This window comes from Erinaceus europaeus, chromosome 5 (genome assembly GCF_950295315.1).
Source record: "Erinaceus europaeus chromosome 5, mEriEur2.1, whole genome shotgun sequence".
Lineage (NCBI taxonomy): Eukaryota > Metazoa > Chordata > Mammalia > Eulipotyphla > Erinaceidae > Erinaceus > Erinaceus europaeus.
This window is the reverse complement of record NC_080166.1, coordinates 55,940,694-55,959,588: the sequence shown is the minus strand read 5'-3', so window position 1 is coordinate 55,959,588 and position 18,895 is coordinate 55,940,694. Positions and strand designations below refer to the sequence as shown.

The following is an 18,895-nucleotide window of genomic DNA, read 5'->3' as shown; positions in this document are numbered from 1 at the left end:
CAAAGAGACTTTCATGCCTGAGGCTCTCAAGTCCCAGGTTCAATCCACCACACCACCATAAACTAGAGCTGCGCAGTGCTCTGGTAAAAAAAAAAAAAAAAATTTAATCATTATTAAACATACCTGACTTTTACAGGTGACATTTTTTATTTATGTATTTTATTTTATTTTTTATTTATTTTTTATTTAAGAAAGGATAAATTAACAAAACCATAGGGTAGAAGGGGTACAACTCCACACAGTTCCCACCACCCAATCTCCATATCCCACCCCCTCCCCTGATAGCTTTCCCATTCTCTATCCCTCTGGGAGCATGGACCCAGGGTCCTGGTGACATTTTACAGGATCGCATTCGAATCTGACCACAAGTGTAAGCAAGTGGTGGCACAGGAACCCTCATTGTCACAGCTCTCCACACTGCATGGACGAGTGAGTATGAGTTCATGAAAGTTTTCAACTTATTTTGGGAGGCAGGATATTCTAAAAAACACTTCATGACTAAGCCCAGAACAAAAAGGAGTGACAACATAAAGACCACTAAGGCGAGGGTGTAGTGAGGGGCAACTGACCAAGGGAGTTTAAAAATAATCACCAAAAAGGAGAAATAGGAACAGCTTTCTTTTTTTTTAAAGATTTTATTTATTTTATTAATGAGAATAATATGAAAAGAGAAAGAGCCAGACATCACTCTGGTACATGTGCTGCCAGGGACTGAACTCAAGACCTCATGCTTGAGAGTTTAGTTACTTAGTCACAGTGCCACCTCCCGGACCACAGGAACAGCTTTCTTATTCTACATTTACTGTCAAACTCAGTGGGCTCAATGAGAGCAAAGCAATCAGTGTTCCACTGGACACAGCCAGAGGCTGCAGGGTGCTGAACATCCGTGCTGAATCCCCAACCTGTGCCAGGGGCCAGCCCCAGCAGGTTATTAGTGTAACCTGAAAGAAGAGGGGCTTCAGCATAGAATGAGGAAGAATAAGAGATGAGTGAGTTGATGCTGAATCAAGCTCAAGCAGACATCTCTGTCATACTTAAGCAGAACTTTATTTTTATAGTCTCATAAAGCTTAACTCATTAAGACAAAAATCACCAAGGCTTTGATTATTAATACAAAAATCACCAAGGCTTTGGTCACTAATACATAAATCACCAAAATTTTGATTATTAAAACAAAAATCACCAAGTAAGAACAGCACAGGTAGGGAACACCTCCTGCTTTGTGGAACATTCACATTCCAGGGGCACTTGTCTCTATCTAATAATAAATAAATAAAATAAGAAAAGAAGTACATCTAAGTTTTCCGAAGAGCCTCAGTTAACTTCAGGGTCTTTAGTATTAGCTTGTTTTCTAGTTGCAATAGGGATATCTTAGAGATTATCTTTTACTTGGCTTACATTTCAGCCAATTGTCAAGGTATATACTGGAAGCTGCCAGGTGGTGACCGTGTTAAGTAAGGTCTTGCTAGAGATTAAAATTGAACTGGTAGACTCTATTTACTACTTAGTATATGGCTACTTAAATAACTAGAGAGCAGGATGAGAAAAAGTAGGGATAGAACAGAAGGTATCTGGGATTAAGAAACACTTAGGTCAAGAAACTTTAGTGTCAGGAGTTAGGGTTAAGCATAGGTGGCACAAAGCAGAAGGACTGGGGTAAGGATCCCCGTTTGAGCCCCCAGCTCCCCGCCTGCAGGGGAGTTGCTTCACAAGCTGGGAAGAATGTCTGTAGGTGTCTACCTTCTCTCCCCCTCTTCCCTCCTCTCTCCATTTCTCTCTGTCCTATCCAACAAAAACAACATCAGTAACAACAACAATAATAACAACAAGGCAACAAAAGGGAATAAATAAATATTTAATTAAAAAATCTGTAGTGTTGGGAGTCAGGGTTAAGCACAGGTGGAGCAAAACAAAAGGACCATCATAAGGATCCCAGTTCAATCCTCCTGCTCCCCACCTTCAGGGGAGTCCCTTTACAAGCTGTGAAGCAGGTCTGCAGGTGTCTACTTTTCTTACCCCCTCTTTGTCTCTCCCTCCTCTCCATTTCTCTCTGGACTATCCAACAATGACATCAATAACGACAATAATAACTACAACAATAAAACAAGGGCAACCAAAAGGGAATAAATAAATATAAAAAATGAAAAGAATCTAAAGTGTCATCATTATCCTTTTAGGTCTGAGTCTAGTTAGAGTATTTTTAAAAAATATTTATTTATTCCCTTTTGTTGCCCTTTTTTTTACTGTTGTAGTTATTATTGTTGTTAATGTAGTTGTTGTTGGATAGGACAGAGAGAAATAGAGAGAGGAGGGGAAGACAGAGAAGGGGAGAGAGAAACCTGCAGACCTGCTTCACCACCTGTGAAGCGACTCCTCTGCAGGTAGGGAGCCGGGGGCTCAAACTGGGATACTTACACAGGTTATAGAGCTTTGTGCCATGTGTGCTTAACCCACGCTACTGCCCCACTGCCTAGAGTATTCTAAGCATTTTTTTTGAGCATAGATTGCCCGTAATTATAGAAGAAAGGGTATATATATATATAATATCAGATTTGGACTGGGTTGTATTATTATGTGGAAAACAGAAATGTTATGCATGTACAAACTATTATATTTACCGGCAACTGTAAAACATTAATCTCCCAATAAAGGGAAAAAAAGAAATAGTACTGGGAAAGGATCCCTTTGTTAAGAAAGATCTCACCAGGAAGTCAGACAGGAGCCAGGAGTTAAGTGCACTTGGCATAAAGCACAAGAAGCAGCTATGGATCAAGGTTCGAGCACCCAGCTCCCCACCTGCAGGGGGGTCACTTCACAGGCAGTGAAGCAGATCTGCAGATATCTGCCTTTCTCATCCCCCTCTCAGTTTTTCCTTCCTGTCTCCATTTCTCTGTCCTAACAACAATGACATCAATAACAAGAACAATAACTACAACAACAATAAAAACAACAAGGGCAACAAAAGGGAAAATAAATAAATATATAAAAAAGAAAGATTTCACCAGATGAAGGGTAAGAGATTGATTTGATTTCTCAGGAGACTTGAGAAGTAGCTGTGTGGTTTGTATGGCAGCATAGAGAGAAGTCACTCAGTTGTGACTAACAGGAAATACAAGTAAAGTCTCAGTTATACCAAGATCAGAAGCAGGAACTTTTAGAGGAGTATAGGTTCTTTGTAAATGACAATAGTTAGTTATTATTAGAACCAAGTTGGGAGCTTGTTTATATATGACAGCCCAGTTGCTATAACTGACAATATATTTTTATTCCAATATGCTGTATACATCCTAATTAGTAAGAACACATCCAAATTCAAATCAATATCTAAGGCACTGGCTGAATAAAATGATTATGATGTCTTAAGTATTATAATTTTAACTTGCTTAAACAATTGAAACCCAGTATCACAACTCAATCAGAATACATCATTGAAACATCAAGTGTTGAGACTAAACATTTACATCTAATGTCAAATCAATTAAGGACAACACATTGTTTTTTTGTTTGTTTGCTTTATTTATTTATCACTGGGGCTTGATGCCAGCACTACAAACCCACTTCTCCTGGAGGCCATTTCTTCCATTTTGTTACCCTTCTTGCTGTGATTGTTGTTATTGTTGTTGCTGTTGTTGGACGACACAAAGAGAAGTTGAGAGAAGAGGGGACGATACAAAGGGGGAGAAAAAGATAGACATCTGTAAATCTGCTTCAGTGCTTGTGAAGTTCCCTACAGGTGGGAAGCTGGGGCTTGAACTGGGATTCTAAAGCCAGTTCTTGCACTTTGCTCTATATGCATTTAAAAAGCCATGACAGCCTTGTGACCTCTGCCCATCTCTTAGTCCTTGTATGCATCACTGTGAAACATTTTTGCTCAACTTTTCTTTATGTATAAAAGGGAAATCCTTTTTTAAAAAATATTTACTTATATTCCCTTTTGTTGCCCTTGTTGTTTTTTATTGTAGTTGTAGTTATTGTTGTTGTTACTGATGTCGTCATTGTTAGATAGGACAGAGAGAAATGGAGTGGGGAGGATAAGACAGAGGGGGGAAAGATAGACACCTGCAGACCTGCTTCACCACCCGTGAAGTGACTCCCATGCAGGTGGGGAGCCAGGGGCTCGAACTGGAATATTTATGGTCCTTGCGCTTCACACCATGTCCACTTAACCCACTGCACTACTGCCCAACTCCCAAAAGGGAAATCTTACACCACATCAGGGGCCAGGAGCTATTTGTATTGACTAATTCTGGGACTGGTGTGCCATATATAAAAACTGTTTTCAAGTAATCCCTACGTATCCTGACTTTGTTTACCAATTCCCACTTTTACATTCCCTGTAGGTGTAGTGCTTGCTGTCAAGCCAAGAGGCGTGGCTTGTGGATTTAAATCACAGTCTGAAGATACTGCTTCTTTTAATTTTCTGGCCTGAAAGGAAATTGAGGGAAAGTGGGAGAAATGATAGTTTCTCAGGTAAATGACATATGCCATATCTGATTCTTTTTCCTCTTGAGTAAGTTGTATTTTAATTTATACATGCATTTTATGTTATGTTCATTTTGCTGCTTCTGATTTGCCTGAATACTTCTCTTAAACACTTATTTTGTCACCAGTTTTTGCTGCCATGATATATAAATACAGATATTAGGTAGATATGACAAAAAGAGAGGAGGGAGGTAAAGTGAAGAAACACCACAGTATTGTTCCTCCATATGTATATTTTCTACTGTGTCTGCCACCATGAAGATCCTTTTAAAGATTTTTTTTGAGTTTCATACCCAGATATCAAGTTTAAATCACTCACACCACACAAAGACGTGAAGAGGGAAACTTCATTAGTGGTACTGTGGTTTCTTTCCCTTTTCTTCCTCTCATTCTGTGTAGGAAATAATAAAATTATTCCACTAAGAGAAATATAAGTTCATCAGAACATACCTTCTTATACCTGAAGCCTTTAATTCCTTTCTGACCAAGCACTCTATAAGGTATGAAAATTCTTAGCTTGATGGGTACCCCCTGTTAGGCATATAAGTTACCATGGGAAAGAACCCAGTTTCAAGTTCTGCTCTCCACCTGGATGGGGGTAGGGGAGCTTTACAAGCAGCCAGGTAGGTTTTCAGGAATCTGTCTTTCTTTCTCCCTCTCTGTCTGCCCCATTCCCTGTCAATTTATCTCAGTCCTATTCAATTACAAATAGACAAATAGGACAAAAAAAAGAAAATCTTTGCCAAGAGCCACAGAACTATAGTGCTGGCACCAATATTGGCAGCAATAACCCTGGTGGTAGGGGGAAAATTCTCATCTAATTGGGGCATATAACAAAGGAAATGCTTTCTTTTTGCAGCTTGAATTAAGGCCATTATTCCAATATTTCTATTGAGAAAGGTGTCTGTTCTGCTATATCAGATGGTTCACATAATTCACTACCCTGACCCAAGAAATTAATGCAGTGTGGTCCCATTATTCATGGGTTTGAAAAATTGTGATATGCAAAACATGTTAGGGAGACTTGTTCTATTCCATTCCTTCATTTCTTTTATAAACATTTTTCTTTTCCCAAGGTACTACCTTGCACAAATGTAATATCACCTTTCCTGGGCTACTTGTTTATTCAGAGGTACCACAGCTCTTGTGCTCCCCACTTGCTATGGTGCCATATGCTTCCAGGTCTGGAACTTGGGTCTTATCCAAGCCAAGGCATACTCTCAAACTGGTGAAATCTCTCTTTGGTCCTCTCCTTTTAATTAATTTATTTTATTTTTATTAGTGATTTCATACTGATATTAAAATTATAAAGTACCCAGGGCATAAAATTCCACAGTGTTCTCACCACCAGAGTTTTATGTCCCCATTTCCTCCATTTGTGACTTCAGTGACTCTAGAAAATATGGGTTGAATGTTATTTCCACAAATACATAACTTTTACTATGGCCCTTCTCTTCCTTTCTAAGTATTACCTATATCAATAACTACTTCTGAGTGTCATTCTTTTTTTCCTCTTTTCTCTCATTGTCCTGATAGAATTGGGTTCCAGAGCCATCTAGTCATATTTCCCTAACATTTCCCGCCCCCTGGGAGTGTGGACAAAAACTATTTATGTGGTGCAGAAGGTGGGAGTTCTGATTTTTGCAGTTGCTTCTCTGCTGGACATGGACATTGGCAATTTTGATCTATACCCCTAACCTGTTTGTATCTTTCCCTACAAAGGTAGGACTCAGGAGAATTGTAGTTATAGGGCACACTGATGAAGTCATCTATCCAGAGTATTAAAGATGGAATCATAGCATCTGCAACCTGGTGAGTGAAAGGCAGTAAGACATAAAGCAGAACAAAATGTTTAGTAAACAGGAACCAGAAAGTAAGATTAGAGCAGATTATAATAGGAATTTTAAAGTATAATGAAGCTATGTAGTCTTCTTTAGGTATGTTTCTAGGGGACCATGATTTGAGTGAGTTTTGCTTGAACTTGATGTAACATGGCAATGGACCAAAAAATATTGTTTGTGAAGGTGACATCAGAGTTGAGAACAGAACTAGAAAACCGGACTAAGGCAGAGAGTAGTTCCCAAACCTGATAGTAGTGACCAGTAATGGTGGAGGTATTAGAGGTCTTGGGCCATCATATCTATGGGGAAATCCAAGGATTCCCTGATTAATGGTGCTCTCCTTTTATCTAATTTTATTTATTTAACTTTAAGGAGCAAGTATGTTTTTTTCTCTCTCACAAATAGATACTGTTAATTTTGGATCCAATTCTAGACATTAAGTATGTGCACTTACTTGGAAGTTACCCTGTAGTGTCAGTCATGTCTTCTATTTTTTTGTTTTTTTTTTGTTTACTTTAGTTTTTTAATTTTTATTTATAAAATGGAAATATTGGCAAGACTATAGGCTAAGAGGGGTACATTTCCACACAATTCCCACCCCCAAAATTCTGTATACAATCCCCTCCCTTGATAGCTTCCTTGTTTTATCCCCCTGGGAGGAAGGACCCAGGATCATTATGGGCTGCAGAATGTGGTAAGTGGCTTCTGTAATTGCTTTCTTGATGAACTTGGGTGTCTTCCATTTTTTTTAAGCCACAAAGTGACCTCCAATTTAAATCATTTTTGAAAGTTTTTCCTTTTAAGAAATTTTATTTATTTATTTATTTATTTATTGTATAGAGACAGCCAGAAATTTAGAAGGAAGGGGAGATAGCGAGAGAGACACCTGCAGCCCTGCTTCTCCACTTGTGAAGCTTCCCTCCTGCAAGTGCAGACCAGGGGCTTGTACCTGGGACCTTATGCACTGTAATGTGTGCCATTTATCCAGGTGCACTACTATCTGGTCTCTTTTTTGCTTTTAATTAAAGGTTTATTTACTTTATGAAAGACAGTGAGACCAGAACTCCCCTTAGTTCTAGAATTAGGGGATGATTGGTATTTAAGTTATAGCTTTGGGGCTTTACATCTGAAAGTCTGATGTTTATGCTCACTGTCCCCAGTCATTCTCATTTAAACAAAATAAAGATTAATTTTATTTGCTACATATGAATAACAATTGCACATGGCAAGGACATCAGGTCAGAGAAAGATTGAGATAGAACGCATAACCCCATTTTGGTACATGTTGGGCATAGAAAAAAAATCTCGGGCACTCAAATCCAGTAATCTACAACTTGAGTAGTTTCAGATTTACTCAGTTGAAAAACTTGGTAGTCCTACTAAACCTATATATATAAGAGGATTAGGAGATAGCTTAATCCACAGGACATAGATATTTTTAAATATTCCCTTTTGTTGCCTTGTTGTTTTATTGTTGTAGTTATTATTGTCATTATTTTTGGATAGGACAGAGAGAAATGGAGAGAGGGGAAGACAGAGAGGGGGAGAGAAAGATAGACACCTGCAGACCTGCTTCACCATTTGTGAAGTGACTCCCCTGCAGGTGGGGAGCCGGGGACTCGAACCGAGATACTTATGCTGATTGTTGCGCTTTGTGCCACCTGTGCTTAACCCATTGCGCTACTGCCTGACTCCCCACAGAACATATTTTACAATGAATGAAGACCTGAGTAAAGTTTCCCAGCCACCATATGCTTGTGCCATGCATAGACAAATAATTTCATATGTGGTTGATACTATAATACATGTCCTATTTGCTTAGTCTCCATATTTCTCCCTGCCGCTCTTTTCCTCCATGTGGAAAGAAAAATATGGTTTGTCAGCACTCTCGTGTCATTATGCTTTTGCAAGTTTTACTCATTCCTCACTCTCATCCATGTAGGATGTAAATGACTGCATTGAAGAAGAAAGTAGATTTGGGAAGACGACATAATTATTCCTCAAAAGACTTTCATGCATGAGGTTCTACAGCCCTAAATCCAGTCTGCAGAAGTAATATAAACCAGAGCTTAGTAGTGTTCTGTCTCCCCATGATACCTCTTTTATTAAACATTGTATTAATATAATATTAAAATACTATGGTCCATATAATTTGAGTCAGAAATGTAGCTCACTCAAATTACTTGCTTCTTTGGCGTGTGCATGGTCCTCAGTTAAGCCAGGCCTCAAGCACACTGGGGCTTCAGTGCTGGGGTGTCTTTTCTTCTTTCTCTTTTTCTTCCTAAAATTATAACATGGAGCTCTACAGCCTCAATGATGAAAACATAAAAAAGTAAAGAAATCAAGTTGTTCACTGAATGCTCTCCCAAACCTGACTCAGTTATGCTTGGACCTATTTCTCCACGTTTCCAAGTGCACTTCATAGTAAAATCACTGTCATATGAGATTCCAGGGATTGGGCTCAGGACCTGATGACAGCACAAAGCTGAACTCACTGTACCAATTACTGTATCACATTCTAGACCATGAAAATGGGATATTTGATATGTTTGGTGATGAGACGATCACTGACTTCATAAAGTAGATCATGGATGTCTAATCTGCTATCAGTATGAAGTGTTTTCTCATATAAATAAATACACTGTATGTTTTAGTGCTCGGTGACCTATGAAGATGTAACAGTGATATTCACTCAAGAGGAGTGGGCACTATTAAATTCTTCAGAGAAGAAACTCTACAGAAATGTGATGTGGGAAAACTTCAGAAACTTTCTGTTGATAGGTAATTACAATATTCATTCATTTCTCAATGAAAAGACATACTTTTTCCACCATTGTTCACCAATGTATGCATAGATAATGTTAAGTGAAAGGGGCATGACTGTGATTTTAACTCATGAGGGATCAAAAATTCAATATATTTGTATCCTTTATAATACCTTTTGTATTTTTAGGAAAGTTACAAGAGGACTATTCCAACAAAGAGCAGTATAACCACCAAGCAAGTAAAAGGTGTGAATCTCATTCATAATAAAATATACTGTCCTACCCAGAAAGCTACTGTGAACTTCTCTGGGATTTGTTACCTTCATGATTTCCCTAAATGAATGGACGCTTATGGGTTCCTCCTAAGTGTGTGCTCTCTAGTATTTCAGCTATTGCTTGACTCCTGCAATAATACAACCTTTTTAAGTAAAGAGAATTTATGATGACTGATATAAATAGATAATTCTTAAACTATTTCATAAAAGTGATACCATGAATAGCTTATGGAATAGTTGGCAAGTGACTCAAATAATGATAGATGTGATGTATATGCCTGAGGTTCTCATTTAAATCACTGGCAGCACATGTAAGAAAATGGTGTTCTGGATTATCATTTCTTTCCACTTCATGAAAAAAAAAGTCTCAGAGATAAGAAATGGAAACTTTTAGAACTAGGGCAGAGGGGAGTCAGGTGGTAGCACAGCACGTTAAGCTCACGTGGCACAAAGTGCAAGGCCTGCCTGGTTTGAGCCCCCAGCTCCCCACCTGCAGGGGAGTCACTTTACAGGAGGTGAATCAGGTCTGCATCTATCTCTTCCCCCTGTCTGCTCCTCCTCTCTCCATTTCTCTCTGTCCTATCAAACAATGATGACATCAATAACAACAACAATAACTACAACAATAATAAAAACAATAAGTTCAACAAAAAGGAAAATAAATAAACATAAAGAAAAAATAAATAAGGCAAAGAAACTCAGTGCTCACAATGTAGGGCACTTGGAAACATTAAGCATTTCTCCCTTGTATGAATATCTATGTTTTCATAATGTTTAGAGAGAATTTTAATAGAAAAGTTAGTGATTTCTGTAAAAAATTTCAACACTGATTTGGGCGGTAGCGCATTGGGTTAAGCTCATGTGACACAAAGCACAAGGACAGGCATAAGGATCCCACTTCCAGTCTCTGGATCCCCACCTGTGGGGAGTTGCTTCACAAGCAGTGTCATTCACTGTCTTTCCCTCCTCTCTCCATTTCTGTTCTATCCAACAATGACATCAATAACAACAACAATAACTACAACAATAAAAAAATAAGGGCAACAAAAGGGAATAAATAAATATTAAAAAATTTCAACACAAAGATAAAACTTACCATTGACAAAAAGTACTTCAATTAATAGACAATATTGCTGTAAGTATATTGTTGGTTGTGGTTTAACTCACTTATGTATTATACTATTTAGTATTTAACAGCTTTTTTTCTTTTTAACTATAAGTGTCTATGTAATTTTAATTATTACTGTCAGTATAAACATTTTTAGTCAAATGTATTGATAATGTATGAATATTGGATGTTTATGTATAATAATGACCTGCATTTTCTTAATAAAGTTTTATTTTTTCATTAGAATATCATTAAGTAAATTCTCACTGTCTTCCAGTAATAGAGTGAAAATCTCTGAGGCCAAAGAACAAAGTCAAAATGGTGGGAAACCTCAAGAATCTGAAGTATACAACAAAGTATTCACTTATTCCAGTCAGCATAAAAAACACAAAAGAACTCTCATTGGAAAGAAACCCTATGAATGTAAACAATGTAGTAAAACATTCAGCACATCCAGTTATCTTTGGATACATGAAGGAACCCTCAGTGGAGAGAAACCCTATGAATATAAACAATGTAGTAAAACGTTACATGAATCCAGTGCTTTTCAGACACATGAAAGAATTCACAGTGGAGAGAAACCCTATGAGTGTAAGCAGTGTAGTAAAACATTCAGTCAAACCAGTGCTCTTCAAAGACATGAAAGAACTCACAGTGGAGAAAAACCCTATGAATGTAAACAATGTAGTAAAACATTCAGGGAATCCAGTGCTCTTCGGAGACATGAAAGAACTCACAGTGGAGAGAAACCGTATGAATGTAAACAGTGTAGGAAAACATTCAGTCGATCCAGTCATCTTCGGACACATGAAAGAACGCATAGTGGAGAGAAACCGTATGAATGTAAACAATGTAGGAAAACATTCAGTTGTTCCAGTCATCTTCGGATACATGAAAGAACGCATAGTGGAGAGAAACCCTATGAATGTGAACTATGTAGGAAAACATTCAGTTGTTCCAGTTCTCTTCGGACACATGAAAGAATGCACAGAGGAGAGAAGCCCTATGAATGTAAACAATGTAGGAAAGCATTCAGTTGTTCCAGTAATCTTCGGACACATGAAAGTACGCACAGTGGAGAGAAGCCCTATGGATGTAAACAATGTAGGAAAACATTCAGTCAATCCAGTCATCTTCGGAGACATGAAAGAATTCACAGTGGAAAGAAGCCCTATGAATGTAAACAGTGTTGTAAACTATTCAGTCAATCCAGTACTCTTCGGACACATGAAAGAACTCACAGTGGAGAAAAACCCTATGAATGTAAACAATGTAGTAAAACATTCAGTTGTTCCAGTGCTCTTCAGAGACATGAAAGAACTCACAGTGAGAAAAACCCTATGAATGTAAACAATGTAGTAAAACATTCAGTTGTTCCAGTGCTTTTTAGAGACATGAAAGAACTCACAGTGAGAAAAACCCTATGAATGTAAACAATGTAGTAAAACATGCAGTTGTTCCAGTGCTCTTCAGAGACATGAAAGAACTCATAGTGGAGAGAAGTTCTAGGAGTGTAAACAATGTAGTAAAACCTTTGGTGATTCCTCTACTCATCAGGTACTAAAATAACTCACAGTGGAGAGAAAGCCTATGGATATAGATGGTGCAGTGGAACATTCAGCAAATTCAGTCATCTTTAGTCACAAGAAATAATGCACAAAGGAGAAAAACCCTAGTAATAATAGACAATACAGAAAACCTTTTAATTATTCCATCACTAATAGAGCATATGAAAATAGGCACAGTGTTGATTAAACAGTGAGTTTGGTAATCGTCAGTAATATGAAAATGCTCACAGTGCAGAGAAAACATTAACTAAAATTTAAAAATAATTAAAGATGATATTTTTTAATAAACTAGTGAACCCATACCTATATGCTTGTAAGGAATGTAAGTATTTCAATTCTTCATCTTTAATATCATTTTTAAATCTTTCTAAATATGTATTCATGTAGAATGATAGGAAGAGATACAGAGAGAATCAGAATTCACTCTGGTATATCTCTGTGCTGGTGGGGATTGAACTTGTGAACTCCTGCTTGAGAGTCTAAAGTTATATTACTGCACCACCTCCTGGACTATCTTCATCTTCAATTCTAATACATAGAAAAGCCCACTTGGTACTGAAAGTCTATTAATGTGAAAATGATTAAATATTTAAATAGAGTGATATTTTTCACACACATAAATGCACTAGTATTAGAAAAAAGACCTTGGGACGTGGAGCCAAGATGGCGACTTGGAGGCAGCTTCTGGCATGAGCTCTGACAACAGTGGCTGGATAGGTAGGATATTACACTATCAGCAGGACTGGGAAAAAGGGGTCCTAAGTGTGACACCAAGGAGGTAACTATACCTCAATCTTGGATTAGAAAACAGAGGAAAAAGAAAGAAAATCTTATGATTTTTCCTGAAGTGCACCACTCCCCCCACCCCAAAACCAGAACCCCAGGGGCTGGAGAGCTGATACTAGCAGGCTCCTTGCTGAGCTTCTTTACCAAGATTCCTGGCTCAACAGGGGTGTCATTCCATATCTTTTCCAATTTGATTTTGATTTCCTTCTCTTTTTCTAAGTGGAAGGAGCTCTAATTGAGTAACAAAATATCTGACCAATCAGAGCCTCACCCCTGCCTGGGAAAGAGAAAGAAATCAAAGGAATACAGATTGGAAGGGAAGAAGTCAAGCTCTATTTGCAGATGATATGATAGTATACATAGAAAAACCTAAAGAATCCAGCAGAAAACTACTGGAAGTTATTAGGCAATACAGCAAGGTGTCAGGCTACAAAATCAATGTACAATAATCAGTGGCATTTCTCTATGCAAACACTAAAACTGAAGAAGACATCCAGAAATCACTCCCATTCACTGTTGCAGCAAAAAAAATCAATAAAATTAAAGCTGACCAAAAGAAGTAAAAGCTGACCAAAGAAGTGAAAGACTTGTATACTGGAAACTATGAGTCACTATTCAAGGAAATAGAAACTGATACCAAGAAATGGAAAGACATCCCATGCTCATGGATTGGAAGAATAAATATCAAAATGAATATTCTCCCTAGAGCCATATACAAATTTAATGTGATCCCATCAAAGTTCCACCAATATTCTTTAAGAGAACAAAAACTGCAATCATTTATCTGGAACCAGAAAACACCTAGAATTGCCAAAACCATCTTGAGGAAAAGAAACAGAAATGGAGGCATCACCCTGCCAGATCTCAGACTATATTATAAGGCCATCATCATCAAAACAGCCTGATACTGGAACAAAAATAGGCACATAGACCACTGGAACAAGAATTGAAAACCCAGATCTAGTCCCCCACACCTATGGATATCTAATCTTTGATACGGAGGCCCAAATTATTAAATGGAAGGAGGCTCTCTTCAATAAATGGTGCTGGGGAAACTGGGTTGAAACATGTAGAAGAATGAAATTGAACCACCTTATCTCACCAGAAACAAAAATTAAATCCAAATGGATCAAGGACTAGATGTTAGGTCAGAAATTATCAAATACTTAGAGGAAAACATTGGTGGAACACTTTTCCACCTAAATCTCAAGGACATCTTTGATGATACCCAACTGCAAGGAAAACTAAAGCAGAAACAAGCCAGTAGGACTACATCAAATTGACAAGCTTCTGCACAGCCAAAGAATCTATCACACAAAGAGAACTCACGCAGAATGGGAGAAGATCTTCACATGCCATACATCAAGAGACTAATCACCAAAATATACAAAGAGCTCAGCCAACTTAGCACCAAAAAAGCAAATGACCCCATCCAAAAATGGGTAGAGGATATGTACAAAACTTTCCCTTCACAGGAGATCCAAAAGGCTAACAAACATGAAAAACTGCTCAAGGTCACTGATTGTCAGAGATACCACCTCACTCCTGTGAGAATGGCATACATCAAAAAGGACAGCAGCAACAAATGCTGAAGAGGCTGTGGGGACAGAGGAACCCTTCTGCACTGCTTGTGGGAATGTAAATTGGTCCAGCCTCTGTGGAGAGCAGTCTGGTGAACTCTCAAAAGGCTAGATATGGACCTTCCATGTGACTCAGTAGTTCCTCTCCTGGGGATATACCCCAAGGACTCTTAACACTCATCCAAAAAGATATGTGCACACCTATGTTCATGGCAGCACTATTCATAATAGCTAAAATCTGGAAGCAACCCAGGTGCCCAACAACAAATGATTAGCTGAGAAAGCTGTGGTATATATACATCAATGGAATACTATGCAGCTATTAAGAACAATGAATCCACCTTCTCTGACCCATCATGGATGGAGCTAAAGGAAATTATGTTAAGTGAGCTAAGTCACAAAGATAAAGATGAGTATGGGATGATCCCACTCAACAAAAGTTGAGAAAGTAGAACAGAAAGGGAAATTCAAAGCAGGAGTTGGCTGAGTTTGGAGTAGTGCACCAAAGAAAAAACCCTGGGTAGAGGGTGAGGGTGAATGTTCAGCTTCATGGGTCAAGGGGGAGGGGATGGGACACAGTCTTTTGGTGGTGGGAATCATATTTTCAATTCCTATCAATTTGCAGTCATATAAACCACTAATTAATATGAGGGGCAAATTGATTGAATATCTCAAATTTTCTAAAGCACAGATTGAGTCTGTTTCATACATAAGCTGAGTCTTTGATATGTTGACTCTCTTAAAAGCTTAGTCCAAGGAGAACAAAAGCAACTGGTGGCATAGTTATATGCAAACAATGTCAAAGGACATGAAATATAGTTAGGGTGTGTATGATCCAGCAAATCCTAACAAAGGGATTCTTCAAAGTTAACCCAGTTGCCAAACAATGTGATTATTGCAATAACTATCTATTGTCTTCTTAAACCCCTAGACAACAGGAATCTCCTGCTTCAACTATGGAGCGTATGTTTCACCCACGTTCAGTGGGGAAGCAATTACAGAAGCCAGCTTCAATCTTTTGTATCCCTCGATGATCCTGGGTCCATATTCCCAAAGGGTTAAATAGTAGGAAAGCTATCAGGGAAGGGGTTGGTATACGGAGGTCTGGTGGTGGGAATTGTGCAAAGCTATACCCCTTATCCTATGGTTTTATCAATGTTTCATTTTTGCATATAAAAAATTAGAAAGAAAAAAAGGATACCTTGGGGCTAGGTGGTGGTGCATATGGTTGAGTACATATGTTACAGTGTGCAAAGATCCAGGTTCAAGCCCCTGATCCCCACCTGCTATGGGAAAGTTTCATGAGTGGTAAAGTAGGGCTGTCGGTGTCCCTCTGTCTCTCCCTCTCTACCTCCCTCTTCCTCTCCATTTCCGGCTGTCTCTATAAAATAAAAATAAAGTTAATATAAAATAAACAAGGCTGTATCTGTGTAGATTTTGTGGAAATACTTTACTACTAAAGAACCTGTACATGACAAAAAACCACTGGAGGTAAATCAGACCTCCCACCTTCCGAACCCCATAATGATCCTGGGTCCATACTCCCAGAGGGATATAGATAGGAAAGCTATCAAGGAAGGGGACTGGATACAGAGTTCTGGGGGTGGGAATTATGTGGAATTGTACCCCTCTTATCCTATGGTGTTGTCAGTATTTCCATTTTATAAATAAAAATTTAAAAAGAAAACCACTGAAGGTAAATCAGTAGAATAATAGGTACTATAATATGTGAACATTTATATTCATGAATTATATGTCTTGTGTAAAAGTACATTTCTGTTCAATTTTAATTCTCAAGTCACAAGCAGTAAAACAGTGATGTAAACATCTCTCTTGTACTATTTTCCTCAAACATTCTTTAACCATCTAAATAAAGTTTCAAAAAATTATCTAGAAATGAATGACTTAACAGACCATCAAATATTTAGGAAAAAACATGAAACATTTATCCATATGAGTTTTTGCAACGTATTCACCAATTCACATTTAATTGCAAGAACAACAATAACAAAAATTAAGAAACATTAGTATATCTAACTGAAGAGCTTATACAAAACAAAGGGAATCAGCATCTTAACAGACACCCACACACACAGACTACAAGAAAATACTTTTTTTTTAGTATTTTATTAATGAGAATGATAGGGGAGAAAGACCCAGACATCACACTGATATATGTGCTGCCAGCACATGAACTTGGGACCTCATCCTTGAGAGTTCAGTGCTTTATCCCTTGCGCCACCTCCCAGACCCTGGACACACCTGGGAGGACACAGAAAAGCTGTCAGGGAGCTGGCAGAAGTGAACTATCAAGTGTGGGGGCCACTGCTTAGGACCCTCTTTTATTCAAGTATTTTAAACTTTAAGCTCTTATTTTGCAATACACTTTTGCATATATACATGAACAAACTAATAATTTACTTCATTCCCCAAATAAAATTATTCAAATTGGGAATGCTACCATCTCTGTACAAATAACTATCAAATGCATTTTGCATCTGGTCTTTTATACTCCCTTCAGTCCTTTAAAGTCTCATTTAGTGTCCCTTGAGACACTCCTACATTTTAAGTAAAAAACTCGTTACACTCGTGACTTATCCATCTATGACCAAATAGTATTAAAATTATTGACCTACACCTCTGATAAATGGCACATTCAACCTAATATCTTTCTTCTAAAGAACAAATAATGGAGAGAGAATAAAGAACAAAGTGTAAAGTTCACAGTTGCAATAGTAAGGCCTTAGTCACATAGTCAAGTGTATAATCTATAGATACGTAATAGACTAAATGATATAAATACTACTGAATGACAATACAGTATCAAAAATTTTTTAAGTGCTGAGCAATAATTTAAAATCAGTGGGTGCCAAATTTATAAAAGCAAACTAATATTATAAACTGAATTATATGTTCCCAAATACTAAATGTAGAAATCATCCACTTGACCTATTTTCAATACAATTAAATAGTAATTCTTGTCTTATGACTTAATGAAATATACCTCATAAGGAGATTTATGGTCAACTGTATGACCCAGTGGTATTGACTGTCTTAGTGAACTTTCCCTGATCTGAACAAAGCAGCATTCAAACACTCCTTCACTTGGCTGGAAGAAAGGATGTGAAGAGGAGAGAAAGGGCTGATAAGCATATTGTGGAAAAGCCAGCCAATAGCACCATTAAGTTTATTTCTACAAACAACTACTGAAATCTATGCTATATTTGAGAGCAGTTGACCTTGGCTATCACATTTTATTACAAACTGAATCCAACTGTAGAGTCATCTGACACTCAGAAACTCATTGTTGTGATTTTCCATATTACTACCAGTAACATGACCCCAAATATAGTCAACGTAACACACAACTGAGTAGAACCTTTATAGAAAGAGCATGTTGACATCAGTGTTAGGAATCCCCTCTGTGGAAGGCCTCCCTCCTCCCCTCAACCATGCCTGCTTCAGTCTCAGTTTGTGACATTAATAACTGAAGAGAGCATTGGTCAGCCTACAAACGCAGTAATATAGATGTTGCCACACTTTTACCTAGTGAAGTCATAATGTGACATGACAGGCTGGGCTGTGTGGAAAAGCCTGTGGTAAATTTTCCCAAATGGATAAACCTGAGGAAATTAAGGAAATGAGCTTGAGACATGGAGCCAAAATATTGGGAAAGAAAACGTGTACAACCATGTGCTCAGCTGAGTAACAATGTCTGTAAAGTCTTTAGGAAAAACTAACTGGCACTTAGGAGGAAGAACACTAAGAAAATGTGATGAACATACCTCTACAGCAACAGAGGTTACCCATTTTGAAACAGGATCCTCTTAACCACGTACCATGTCTCACCTGTTACCAGGTCCAGCTCAGAGTGACAGTTGGGAGAGAAGCCCTGATGATATCACCACATTCCAGGCCTCCTGGAACTGTCAGACAATGTCCTCCCCTATCCTGCTCCACCTGCTACTGCCCTCACAGGTGTCTCCACACTCAGTGTGACATTTACCTCTAGAGACCTTGTCTCAAATATGGAGTCCTAGGCCCACAATTTCTTTTTTTATTAGTTATTTAGTATTGATTTACAAAATTACAATATTTTTGTCCCCATTTCCTTGATTTGAAACTCCATGAGGTCTCCCAAGGTCATAGCTATGAGTTGAATTTTTAAAATTTATGTATAATTTATAGAAGTATTTAGTCTGGACTTTATTCCCAAGGCTAAATAAATAGTAGCAGAAAGACGAAAAGATGAATTTGTCATTGCCATATGGGTTGCGGTTAAGTCACTGCTTTTTAAAAAATTAAATCTCTATTTATTGGATAGAGACAGCTAGATATCAAGAGACAGAGAAACACCTATAACACTGCTTCACCACTTACAAAACTCTCCCCTTGCATTTGGTGACCAGGGGCTCAAATCCTGGTCCTTGTACATTGTAACATGTGCACTCAAGTAGGTGTGTCATCACTGGGCCCCTTAAGTAACTGCT

The 18,895-nt window shown here is 38.0% G+C and overlaps 1 protein-coding gene across 1 annotated transcript; it reads left to right on the top strand.

Moving 5' to 3' along the window:
- The first annotated feature begins 334 nt into the window (after positions 1 to 334).
- Positions 335 to 14,844, top strand: LOC103128147 (zinc finger protein 709-like). The gene is made up of 4 exons (XM_060191337.1): positions 335 to 429; positions 8,978 to 9,104; positions 9,277 to 9,334; positions 10,749 to 14,844. Exons 2-4 carry the CDS (start codon positions 9,071 to 9,073, stop codon positions 11,896 to 11,898), a joined length of 1,242 nt encoding a protein of 413 aa, XP_060047320.1. The 5' UTR covers positions 335 to 429; positions 8,978 to 9,070; the 3' UTR covers positions 11,899 to 14,844.
- Positions 14,845 to 18,895: the final 4,051 nt, after the last annotated feature.